Source organism: Cephus cinctus, unplaced genomic scaffold (genome assembly GCF_000341935.2).
Source record: "Cephus cinctus unplaced genomic scaffold, Ccin1 Ccin1_scaffold0101, whole genome shotgun sequence".
Taxonomy (NCBI): Eukaryota; Metazoa; Arthropoda; class Insecta; order Hymenoptera; family Cephidae; genus Cephus; species Cephus cinctus.
The window spans coordinates 442,925-457,146 of record NW_014332838.1 but is presented as its reverse complement, the minus strand read 5'-3'; the positions used below and the strand labels follow the sequence as shown (position 1 = coordinate 457,146).

General features: G+C 39.4%; 1 protein-coding gene across 9 annotated transcripts in view; it reads left to right on the top strand.

The window, feature by feature from the left end:
- LOC107274742 overlaps positions 1-14,222 on the top strand; it is a 190,158-nt gene that overhangs the window by 144,307 nt on the left and 31,629 nt on the right. For all 9 annotated transcript variants that reach the window (XM_015754210.2, XM_025092065.1, XM_025092064.1 and 6 more), the window contains 2 exons: positions 6,952-7,064; positions 10,793-10,958. In XM_015754210.2, the coding sequence (XP_015609696.1) occupies positions 6,952-7,064; positions 10,793-10,958 (279 nt within the window). The remainder of the gene's footprint in view (positions 1-6,951; positions 7,065-10,792; positions 10,959-14,222) is intronic.

Below are 14,222 nucleotides of genomic sequence, written 5' to 3'. Positions count from 1 at the left end.
CAGTCGCCCTGGAACAGACGTACTTCTTTTTATCTACGGTATCATTTTCATCCCTTACTGTTTCACCTTGCTACGAGAGCCCGCCTTATGATAGATTATTAATAGACCAATTACAGGTACTATACATTTCTTATGTTACCGATGGTTAAAATCATTTTTTATATATATAATATTTGCTCCGTGTACAGGGTATCTCGTTTGATGTTTACAATATTCCAATAATTACGTACAATCATTAACAGTACACTGCCCGTTATCGATGCTTACCAGACAGTTTTAATATAATATTATTTTCCCATCTATGTGAACTGACTACTTTCAGATCGATAACTAACCGAAACACAGACCTATCTGCATATTGAGTATACTGATATTATATGGTCATGTACAATGCAATCAAGTTGCACAAAGTCGCGCTAGACGTTTCGTTTCATTAAATTTTTTTTAATCGAATAAGTTCGCGTATAGCGCATCGATCGTAACCCGTAAAGATATAATTTTTAAATATAATTGAAATATATATTTTCGTTAGAACATAATTTAAATGTATATCATAAATATGAATTCGAAAAGTTAAGAAAAAATATATGGGCAATCTGCAGCTTGGTATGAATACTCGAAAGAATACATGGACGACAGAAACCTAATCGGCCGGAACGCATCGAGCAGACAGGTAAATAGTATATTACGACCCTAGGCCAGAAAGTTGGATAACAGGGCCTTAATTTTGTATATTCGATGATGTAATATCGCGATGCTCAATATGCAGATCGGTTTATATTTCAGTCAACTATTGATCTGAGGTTAGTGCACTGCATCGCAGCTGTGTAGCTGCGAAAAATAATTTTAAAACTGTCAGGAAGGCGTCAATAACTAACAATGTACGGTTATAATCAGGATGAAAGATCAAACGATGCGTTATGGTTATAATTATTTTAATGCTCTTGTACCTGTGTCTTGTGATGGTATATATTGTAACGTGGCGTTACAGAGTTGGAGGGGATACCACCTAGGAATGACCGAAAAATAAATAAATAGGACTTATCAGGTCGGACAGTGGGTTCAGTAGCACAGTGGTAAGTGCTCGACTTGGCAGTCCGAAGGTATCGGGTTCGAATCCCGATCAGAACTCCTAATTTTTCGGAAATTCCTAGCTCTCTAGTGCTCCCTGGCGGCTCTATGGATCAAAAAAAAATTAATTATAGCGGGGACGAGCCGAGCCGGGCACCCCGTTATAATATATATACATATATATAGCTGTGTTTGTTAGTAGCGATATTCTTTGGCACCTGGGTTAATAATACTCGTCATACTCGATGAACATCAGTATCGAGAAACTCGCTGGAAAATTTTAATTGCAATGAGCCGTTAATGAATCATGATGAACTTCTACTAATTGGAAATTTACCCTCGCTAATAATAAAAGCTCTGTGACTTAAGGCACGGTATACGTACCAAGGGAAATTGCTTCCGGCTCATTTGAAATATCCTTTATGAATATGGTTTGATATCGAGATGGGAGTTAAAATTTATTTAATTACGAGTATGCTGTGTGTATGTTATATTATAAGAGCTTGTTCACACGTGGTATATAGTTATGACCTTTCTATACCGGTGATAATATCCATCAGGAATTTCTATAAGTTCGACCAACGACCCTCCTTCTGTCTTTATTACTCGGAGGTAGTTATCGACACCCTGTCATCTACTTCACGCCCGACCTTTGCAAGAGCTTTTCACTCGCAAGGCCAATTCACCCGTGAACGACAATAAAATGTACTTAACAAAAAGATTTCTTTTTTCTTATACGAGTCTCGCTGGGACACTAGAAAGTATCACGTGCTCTACTTTGTTCTTTCAGGCTGATATGCTACTGGAAAATTTGGTGGGTTTTCGTTTGTTTCATACTATGGTGAGATTCTAAGGGATGCTAAAAGCTTCGTAACTTTGACAAGCTCCCACGTGGCTTGGTATGATATTTCTCAATCTTTCGCAAAAAATGTATAATATATGTATACATTAAATGGATAATATATGTATACCTATAGATGTTCGTACTGAATAGTATGCCATAAGGGAAATACCTTATTACAATTTTATTATCCCGTCAATATTGAGATATTTTACGTTTGGAGAAGCAATAAAAATATTTTTTTTCCTGTATGGAAAGTATTCATGAGACCCCCATTTTACTATGAGAGCATTTCTATTTGATGTACGACAAAGACGTATATCGACACACGTTTTTCTATCACGTAAAATAATTCAAAATTCTCTTTTTATCAAATTCACGACTATTTCTACAGATCGTGTATAACAAACGAATGCCGTTCGAATTTTTGTTCTTTTCAAGTATATCCGATCAACAGATATACGAAAATCATAACACATGTAAATACAGTACATGTATTCACCTGGTAGACATTTCGAATTCCCCTGAAATTCTATTCCCCCCTCGATAGTTGAAATATAGAATTCTTGCGCTTCCAACATAAAGCTCCTCTCGGTCGCGTCGTGATATGTTATGCATGTTATGCGGCGGGTCGAAGATATGGATTTATATGCCGTTGATGGAAGGACGAAGGTCTGACAGACTGTCGCGAATATTTCAAATATCTCTCACTTATACCAGCAGCGGGCTCCTTTATTTCCAAAGGCTTCGCTACTATTCCAAAGTCTGTCAGGGTGTTTCGAAGCCTCAGTTCAAGAGTGCCAACCCCTGCACATGGCACTTGGATCCATCGCCAAAAGCAAACGGTTCAAAACGGCTAAATTCCTGCATAGTGACTATACAGTATACAGTCGACTCTACTAAAAGTCATCGATCTGCTCTTAACCCTTTTCGTGTCTCTGTCTAACGACAATTCCAAGTACGTACGTATATCTAATCCATACTATATATCTATATGGGGCTGGAAACAATGTCGACATTTCCACTTGCATAAAGAACACGCCACGTGCACCCGGTAGGTAGAGCAGTAATAAAGATTTCTTTAATTTATTTTTCCTCTCCTCGCTCGTTCGCCTTTCCCTGGGGAAACCTCGAACACTTTTCACGAAGCTATGCGAACTAACACGATCCTTACTCTCATTGATATTCCACAGTCGAAGGTGTTCCTCTCCCTTTTGAATTCGATGCAAATAATGCAATTAAGATATTCGAATTTTTTATCGCTATAGATATAGCATACCCAACCTACCTACGTCACATTGAAATACCTTCTTGCTAGCACAGCACTTACCCCCGCGAAATTCAAACGGTTTTCGGTGGAATTTAGCGTGAAACCATCACTGACTTAGAAACACTTTAATTTCTTTTTTTCTTAGCCATCTCCTTCTCTCCTTTATTTCCACGGGGTGAAAGGACGAGCCTTCCGCAAATATACTTCGTGCACTGAAATCGCATCCCGGATATTTACGGGCGAAAAAGAGAAGGCACCGAGACCTGAGAGTGAGAGACATAGCGATATGGTGGACAAAGAGATAAAGAGTGAGATGAAACGCGTGAAAGAGTAAAAAGAGACGGGAAACGAAATACGAAGGAAGAAAAGTTGAGGAGAAGGAGAGTCAATCACACTGGTAACTCACAGAATTTTCATCCTTATAAAACGTACCTGATATTTATATCTATAAATAGACATATATCCTGATAACCCTACAACCCCCGTTAACTCTTTTGTTAACTAATGCCAGAAGCACACAAAATTCTTGTAAATTTTATCAGTGTTATTTCGTAATTTTACTGATTGCACACCAATATTTATTTATAGATTTCACTTATGCATTTCCGGTTGTGATAATTATCGTATAAACAGATAACGAAAACACGTATAAAATTTTTTTCAAAAAAATATATTGCCTCAAGAAATTGAAAAAGGACAGAGTTCAAAAATTTCGTTAAAATATTCTCTGGCACGATTCCGAAAATTCAATTCGTCTTTGCCGACGGAACAGAATGCTTATATATATATATATTTTTGGACGTGTGTAAATACAATATAGATATATACGCGTATATTCTTAAAAGTTTAGTGTGCATCGTGGAAAGGAGTTCATTAAAGTAACGAACCAGTGAACGTTCGTGACCAAAGAAAGAAGTCCTTGCCGCATTTTATTTCCTCGGACTCAGCTATACTCCCTATACGTTTCTTACTGGCACCGTAAAGAAGACTTAGATAGTCGGCCATCTTCTACCCCTGTATACATATATAGTCGCTTCAGCAGCTCTCCTATCTCGCGGTTTTACGGTAATCGAGGTAGACTCGCGGCGGCATCAATTTTGAATTTGCCGTCTGCCACCCCTCGTCGTCTTTACCGACGGAGCAAAGCCACCCTTATGCTCTAATTTATTAAATCCAACATCGATCTACGTCCATATCTCCTTTCTTCCTTCCACGATTTCACGGTATGTACGTATATATAATACCCCGTGACGACGCTTATAGGAACGACGTCGCAGACGTTCGCATGAAAATCTCGAGACGCCTGGAATTTACATTGACAAAGTTATCTATTGATTTTTACTGGGCGCTGTCCTAACTTTAGCTACTCTTCCAAAGAAACCCTTAACCTTTGCTACCTACATATATACACGCTCACGTAGATAGTACACACTCGCCATGGCGTATACAGCCGGGCATTTTGGAATTTTAATTAAGCATCTTTCGAAAGCAATTTAATTAAGTTCCTATATCAAAGTAGCTGCAACTTCGCTTGATAGTGATTGACGCACACCCACCTCTGGGATTTACATCGCGTCGTTATTCACTCTTCTTGGATTTATGCGATGGGGGAAGGTAAATGATCGAGGGCTGACCCTAAAACTTGCTGCCTTGAAAAATGTCCAAGGTTGAATAAACCCTTCCGATGCAGGCTGAGTAAAGTTTCTTAAGGCTTAGGAAGAATCATTTGTTAGGTGCTAACCCGCCTGAATATCCATGCGATGATATCTGGGCTATGCAGGTGAGCTAACCTTAACTGACTTTTCAAATATTTCACCTGGAATAGAATCCCAGTCATTTCTCTCAATGCAATGTAAGTCATAGAGTAGTTCTAAGGGTAATTACTGTTCCGGATCCCCAGTCCCTTTTACGGGTTTCCGTTAAAAGCTTCTAGTCAATAGGTCGATTAAACGAAGCTTTAAAGTACCGACGTTGCCTTTACATACCGGCCATGGCGAAGCTTTTCGAAACTCTGCAAGCTGTAAGCGATATCCGGGCGCGGTAAATTGGTCGTGGCAAAGTACACCTGAGTTATTTTTTTTTGGTGTACCGTGTTTTATCTCCGTGAAGAAAAAAAGAATTAAAAAATCAACAACATCAACGGCAATCACTCACCGACGTGAACGCTGCAGCGAATCCAGATATCATTTTTCAACGATATATTTTTCAATATCCTCTGTCGAACCATGAAAAATCCAGATTATAGTGAGCATATTTAGATTAAAGAAAGAAAAAAAACATTAATTCCCAGTACGCGTGACCTTTTTATAGGGCGTCAGAATAGACAGACACTTTACTTCGTGGATGAGACTCTTGTGCTAAGAACAAAGGCCATTTGACTCCACCTACCCATAGACGAGACCTTCTAGTCACGAAGTTCTTTGTAAGCTGTTTCTCTTCGTTAACGAAGGTATACTTAGTTTCCTTTTTTTTTTCAACATGCATTACGACAAGATCACTCAACGTCTTACAGAGGGTAAGACTCGTCGATGTTTCTTTGGCTTTTTGTTTTTTTTTTTAAGCCGTCCATCAGACACGGGCGTCTTTTCAGTATTGAATGGACCTAAGCCATATTCGTTGTGTAGAGGTTACGTTTGACCGTGAAGAGTTTTACGAGGTAATATAGGAGGTTATTCGATCCCGATGATACTAAGGAACGAAGATTCTTTCTTCATTTTCTCGAAGTACGTAGGACTCGATACACGCGGAGGTTTAATCAGTTTTTACACCTTTGTGTACTTCTCTTCGATTTTATTTCGGTGTACAACAGTGAAATAGTAATTTTCAACGGATTTAACCAAGAATAGAGTCTGGACCCATTTGGAAGATGGGAACGGACCTAGATGATTTCTTCTGTTATATTACCAATGTAGGATCCCTAGGTCCCTTTTTTTTTACGTAGGTCGTTAGAGCTTAATCAGGTGCTCGTGCCTTTGTCAGCCCTTAACTGGCATTCCTTTTAGCCAATCCCCGTAGTCTCAACCCCTTCTTCGTTAGCCGGTTAACCGAGGCTCCACAGCTTTTGATTATGATTCCGTGATACGTGTATACGCCTAGGGATATTAAATGCAGCACATACGAAGAGATCGAGCGTAAACAGTAGGGGATGACGTAGGGTACATAGGGTGAAAATACAGGACGGTTTGGTAACGGGAAAGGGAGGAACAATACTTGGAACTAGTACATAAAAAGATACGCAGAAGGTTGGGGAAGTAGGAAGCTAATCAAATACAATGTTGATGAAGGGTCGAAGGAAGGAGATTTATTATGAGTAAATATAATTAGGAGTTACGAGTGTCTCGAGTAACCTCTGACCTTTGCTGACGTTAACTTAACTAAAGCTAACCTAACCTAACTAAATAATTGAATTAGAGCAACCTTCCACCTTCGTGGAAAGGATCGCCGCCTACCTCATCTCCACCCACACCCTTTTTTACTTGAATTCGGAACGTCACGTGTCACGTTCCTTAGATTCATAAGGGATTTTTTTTCAGGATTCCATTTACACCCTTTCGTACTCTCAACATCGGTTCCTTCTTTTTGTCATATGTAAAGGCGAACCTGGTATTCTCATATATATATTTTTCGTAATGAACATATGTACCTCTCGTCAATACTATTTTAACTCCAGCAAGACGTACTGCCATTTCTACAGAAATTATACATTTTTTTCTTAAAGGTACACGCTGTATAATTCATTCACGTTTTCACGAGATTATTTGCCTTTCAGGATAAACGAGAACACAACGAGGTCCCAGTTTCTCGCGTACTTCAGCTTCGCATCGAATGCCAGTTCCTCTGTCGGTTTGCCGGCGAGAGGCGGAAAGCCCGTTAGCAATGAAGGTAAGTAACGACAAGCGATACGGGTGTAAATAACGAGCATCGTGACATCAATATTTCCGTTCGCACCTCCCTGCATCCAATACACCAAGTACCTTAATTGGACCAGCAGTTAAATTACGAGGCGACCTCGTTCTCATGATCTCTAATGTGCTCAACCGAAGTGACTGTGACTGATAGTGGTAACGCTAGTAAACTCGTTGGGATTCAATGAAGGTACGTTGTTAACGATGAGACGGCACTGTATTGCGTATTGGGATATGGGATATTTCTTCGAGGTTCAACATTTGGTTGTTGACCTATGACCTTTGCCGGGATGATTAACCTCCCGGTCGAACCGTTATACACCGATACGATTCGTGGTTACTGATTACGTAGAAATTATCTGACATTGTTTATTCAGTATCGATCGTTAATTTCGGCGAGATAATTTTAGCCTTGCGCATTTGACTCCGCGGGTGCAATGATCAGATCAACAGTTAGTTTAGCAATGTTAACACATGGTACTTATTTGTTGTAATTACAAGGAAAATTACGCGAGCGCGACACAGGACTGTTCAGGGGCTTAATCGAATAAGGATATGCGGAGGGGCTTGACCTGTGAAAATTTAGTTCACCTGACCCGAGTGTTAATGACGTAACATGGTACAGGAATCTGGCGAGGAATTTCGTCAAGCGATACTAAGCAAGTTGAGCGAGCACGAAATGAAGCTTTAATAAAATTAGTGAGAGAAAACGGGCACATTGTAAAGTAAAAAAAGGTCGTAGGTCAAAGGTATCAAAGGTAAGATATAGATTGGTGGAATACGTAATTCGAAATCGAGTCTGTCGTCCTGATCGTCCTGCCTCCTTGAAGTATGCCAAGAGAACCAAGTCGCGTATCCTGGCAACGCGCCGTCCGGGAGACGATGATCTTTTTTCGTATGCCCACGAGCGAGTCCTCATAGGGGACGGAAAGGGGATGAAGTAAAGACCGTGAAAGGAAAGAATAGAGGCGTCGTAGGGCTGACAAACAGATCAATCGAATGGTTACGAACGATCTTTCCCCAACAGCCACCCCTTTGTTATCCCCTCGCCGTGACCCAACCCCCCTTACGACATCTCCACAGTCCACGCTATAGTCTCTCGGGAAGCCACCCTTGCGATTTCCTTCACGTTCTCAATCTACCACTACTGGCGTTTACCACTGCCACAAGTACTACTGCGGCATTACCACCGGCACCACCGCCAAAGCTCCCCTCGTCCAAAACTTCCAGATCTGCACCTCCTCTTCGCCACTAAGCCTCAGACCACCGAGACGCGCCTCAAGAAATGCGACGCTCAGCGCCCCGACGCCTTCGCTTCTCAGACTGCATAAATGCCCGCACTTTTTACACGTCGCTGAACTCGTCTTCCTTCATCCACTGCGATCCGTCAAATTCTCAACGTATAATCACTTGCTTCTCTCTTTCATGCTTTCTTCTCGCTTTCTTCAGCTTCCAGTGTCTCGCTAGCTTCCGGTATACCGTCGTGGACGCTTCCAAAGTGGGACTCGAAAAGCGTGTGTTTAACGTTTCGAGTAACTGAAGTAATGAATTCATTTTTAATGTAGTTTGCTCCTTGCCTTTGGACCCTTAGATGGAGGCGGATTACTCTGACACAGTTTAACAATAGAGACTGTGCGTTTCAGTGTGAAATCGCGAGTGGAGTTAAAAGTTAAAAAACAGTAGAGCGACATATAAAATGTATTTTAAAAAAATAGCGCAAGGAACGCTGAGAAGTTATTCTGTCTCTTTTTTTCCTTTTTTTTTTTTTTTTTCCGATAACTTCGATGGTTCACGGAATAACGTTTTAATTGTTCAGATGTGCGAGACTGTTGAAATCGAAATTGAGCCCCTCGGGCAATATCCGTCGCTCATTTCGCTCGCGTTATCCCTTAGAATTGGAACAGACCATTTTTTTGAATTCCGCAGCCGACTCCCTCGAAATCATAACTGCATTGACGTTGTTCCTGAAAGGGCGAGTTCGTGACCCGTGAGATTTAGGGGGTTGGGTTTTTTTTTCGTGTTATTCCGACATAATAAAACTCCCCCAGGGTAACGCGTAAAGGTGAGGGATAGAAAACTTGTAAAGAAAGGGATATTGTATTTGAAATTTTCATATACCCCTTTCATCAAAATACTCGAGTTCAAACAGTAAATTTTTAAATTCTGCCAGGAGAACCTATCGCGAATCTCAATTAAAATGCGATATAATAAGAAACGAATGATAATTGTCTGATCCAAAAATGAAAAGTATTTTCATTTGTATTATAAACAAGTGATAAATTAAAATCCGTATGAATCAACCCTAAAGTACTGTCTACAGTCACTTCACAGTTCAAATTTGATCCTTTTTTTTTTTTAAAACTGGTAGAAAACTTAAGCAAGGGTCCCTCTAAAGAGTTTCATCTCAAGCGAACCGTAAACGTTTCGTAAACATTACAAGAATTTCAAGGTACACATAAGAGAAGTTCCGTAGCAGGAAATTCTTTATCACCGTTAGAATAATGGATGAGAAAGCACGAAAAATAAAACCAAATGTTTCATGACGTTAGCACGACTTTTCCACAACATTGAATCGTACGCGCTAGCCCTTATTTATCATCCGTTTCCACGCACAGGGTGGGTTTTAGGTACCATTGTCAATTGCGAGTAAAGAAAGAGCACCGAATGGGGAGGGGTTAGCGAGGAAGAAGAAAAAACCTTAAAAAAAAACTATACGTAAAAATAAAGCTGAGGGGCTAAAGAGGGAGAGTGTTGTAGAATTCAAAGAGCATTATATAAATTGGGGAAGCGTGTGTCGGGACTGAAAAAGCTCCCCGTCGCTAATGGCTCCGCCCATTATGACAATTGCACGCCGGAAATATAAAACTAAACAAAGCCTGGAAAAAGGAGCAAAAGAGAAAAACCAACAACCCCGATGCAACATCTCCTTCGTCAATTGAAATCCAACCTACTAGCTCAGGGGAAGGCAATACTCTTAACGTGGACGAGATTGACGTAGATGGTACTGGGTACATTCTAACAGTCATACGGGTATTGTATAGATAAAAAGTGTGGGGAGTTGAGAAGAGAATTGAAAAAAAAATTATATAAAAAAATGATCACTTACGCGAATGAATTTTAAAACGAATACATAATATGCATGTATAAAATCCAACTATACATAGACGGTGTAAGGGATTATCTATCGAAGTCATAATTAATTGTCTTTCTGAATATGAGAGCTTTTGTTCTTTAAACCCATTTAATATAATCCATCAATTTTATTTGACGTTCCTAGGTCCAACCCTGTTCTAATAGCAACGTATCACTTAACATATAGAGGATTAATTCTCGATGATGACTTAGGGCACAAAATGAATTGAAGCCAAATCCATTGATCCGTACAGTCTCGTTATTCCAGTCCAATTAGCCCGATTCAGTACGTTTCCTCAATTTGAATCCTTGTTCCTGTGCCTTCTTGCTTTCTTCATCATTGAATCCAATTTTACCTAAGGGAGATTTTTATATAAAGATATTCTTGCATTATTCAATATATCATCCAGATAACCGTACCTAAGGGAATCGACTGTATACATTATTATATCTGTCGCGAAGCAATCGTAAAAGTAATTTTATCGTCATTAAACTTTTCACATATTTTTAAATTTTTATTAAAAAAAATTTCTAATCCATTTTCAAAGTTATTAACTTATTTATATTTTGCAGTTTGCGATTGGGAATACGACGAGAAGAGCTGCAGAAAAGGTTGCATCCTGACAAGTCCCGGATATCCTGGACTATATCCTCCAAACACAAGATGTCGATATCGCATCACATCCAGTCCACGAGTAACCGTCAACCTGAACTTTACCTCAGTTCTACTGTCACACAAGTGAGTACAATTGAAATCTCTCAATTAATTTGATAATTATAACGCACTAAGTATTATTCATATATATTTTCTATGGCAACGTAAGTCGACTAGCTTGTGATTTATACCCTAAAGTCCAAGGCGATTACTTGTTGCAAAATACATTTCTTCCGCTCGCTTCTATACTCCGAGATGAAATTTAACCTCTATATTAAAGCACTTTAGGCGAAGGCTCTTACAGGGCCAGGAATTAAAGCCCTAAAAAAGTTATACAGAATATCCGACGCTGTTTTATTAGCTTTCTCGCGTCTTTCACAGCAAACCCAGCTCAAGTTATATCGGTACACCTGCCCCGAGAAATGAGCTTGCTTCTTCAAGCTTCACATAGTTTTCGTTAAACTCGACTAAGCTCGGAGTATACAGGCATTTAAGCATCCCACGTTCTCCTTTAACACTGCGAAGACCTACGGGAAACGCTTAAACCGATACCACTGTGGGATATATGATTTAGAAGCATAACAAGCAGTACTAAATTCTTGTCAGAAGTGAAATTCAAGAAAAATACAAAATAAATCTTTAAGATTCCGAATGAGAGGACCACCTCAAATTAATCTGAAACTTGTCCCTCTTGTCAATGCCCGCGATAAAGGTAAATTAATGTAACTCAGTCGTTTCCGCGAAGGAACTGTAAAGCACAGAGAAATTATGGCGTTAAAAAGTCATAAGTGTATCACGGTCCTGCAGGATGATGGTAAATGAACTCAATTATCACACTGTATGGTTCACGTCGACAAATCGATATTACTATCGCGTCGTGGTATCATTGTGGCTGTGCACTAACGAGCGAGCAAAACTACCCTTAGTAAATTGGAGCATCGGTGAAATTCGTTTGAATATAATAAAAAAGTATAGGAAAAAAGATCTAGTACTTTTCAACGAAGGGCTGTAAGTTTTAGGACGCTTTTCCTAAGGCCAGTACGACCAGGAAGAGTTTTACGCGAATCGATTGTTCTTATCGCTAGCCCTGCTAGGTACTAGAAAGCCATTTTTAACTGGAACCAGACACTTAAGTACCGCGATATATTCCGGACCAGTTTTAAAAGGGGTAGGGTTGTACTTTGTATTATACAAATTAAGCCTTACCCCTCCGTTAAGGGTGCCTGTTAAATTTGAGGACGTATCCCTTTACGGCGTCAGTATAAGGGGGGATATGAAGGACCCTTAGGTCATCATGGTGCAACTTGAATTATTTTCTACCCTTAAATGAAGCTCATGGAGGGGAAGGTGATCTGCTGATATAAACAGATTTGTAAGCTTATGTTAAAACGAGAGACAGTTTCAACAACTGGATAATTGGCCGAAGCCATGAATCAATGGACATTAATTTTCGTGTCAAAACGTAGCAACCAACCTGACGCAATTAAAACGTAATTGATTTTAAGCTCATAAATAACTGACGCAATTAATGAAATTAATTGGGCCCATCGAATGCCTTGCGCGACGGTAACTCAGCAGGGCTTTTCAACCCCTCGTGGAAAATTTAATTTAATTATTAATGATATGAGCGTAGTCGCTAAGACCGAAATACCTGGGACGTATGCGACTGTCTCTCTCTCTCTCTCTCTCTCTCTACCTCTCTACCTCTCTATGTCCTTCTTGAACGACAATCCGACCACGTGTAGAGTATAAACAGCGGACTGGAATAAAGATGTCGGAACCGTCAGCGTAATATTTTACGAGGTACCTAACCTAGGTTACCTCGTAAAAAAGGCTGACAAGGCGCTCCACCGCGACCACGAGTGGGATTATCTATCTCAGGAGTTTCCTAAGTAAAACAATGAATTTTACGTGGAATGAATCAACAAGAAGAAGTATTCTTAGGTTAGGAAACGTTTACATAGAAAACTGTGCCGCTAGATGACGTATGGTCGTCACCGAAATGTGAATCATTTGTCGAAGGACAAAGTATGGCAAGAATAAATCCTTATTGAAAATAAATTTTTGTCTCGCTCTTAGTGCTGATAAATAGGAAAAAAAAATATTTTTGAAATATTTGTGCAACAAAAAAAAATAACTATTCTGACACGTATACGTGTGGCCGTGCTTGAAATCTGCATGAGCTTACTTGCCGTCTACGAATTTCCAAATTCAAGGCAATGACGCGGAAGGACTTGGCTGGTTATTTGCTCCGGATGAAACGTGTGAACGTTACGTAAATAGAGCGGAGACTTGATTACTGCGTATACCGTGCGGATTTAAAAGGACCGGAGAATTTTACTGGATTTAACGAAAAGCACGTGAAATTACGAGATCGTCGGTCGCGAAAGAAGATTAGCCGAAAATAAAATTGCGTGCGATCGCATAACCCGTGTGGAAACGTTAATTCGGCTGTGCAAGAGAAGATATACAATTTCACATCAAAAGATAAAGGGTGGATGAGTAGCTACGCGATATTAATATACTATTTATTTTATGTTCTTTCGGCATAATTTCGAGAGAGAATTTTGAAGGGGAATAAAGTTAACGTGCTTGACTCCTTTCGACCTTTGTATTTTTTTTAATGCTTAAATTTAATATTTCTATTATCACGGTATAAAAATCCCCTATATGGAATGTCCTGACACGTTTCTCATTTTTTTTTACATTGTGAGATAATCCAATCATCACGTGCCGTTACGATACCAGATACGTGTAAGACTTTGTAAACATTATAATCCATTCGTTCAATGAAATCATGGGTTATCGTCACCATGTCCGATTACGTATAATAATACAAGATTACGATTGTTCGTGATACGTGACATATGCTTGTTGTGTTGATATCGATTTTCAATTATTTGTTTTTCCAATTCCATTTTTTCCTTCCTATTTTTCTCCTGAAAAGGTCATGTTAAATTTTCTATCGAAGTTCGATTGCAGCATGGCTGTTGCCTTTATTCCGATTGTGATTGGCTGTCGGTGTCATCAATTAGCGAGTGTGACGGTGCACTATGAAAAATATTCTAATTGCTAGAGGGAAATGTTAGTTGACGTTCGTCAATAATGAAGACTGTTAAAATAAGCTTAGTTGATTCGTCAGTCTTAGTTGCCATGTTTATATTTAAATGGCACGTATTTAATTAATGAAAAGTTTATAATGACATAGATTCGTAATAAAATGATATTTGCAAACTAATTTCCTCGTAATAGACACGTGATACGATTTTACACGTTTATCACCCTTGTTGCATGAAATTTCGTTCGGTAACGGTATTCCTCATTTGTTCAAATTACAAGCAACGTACT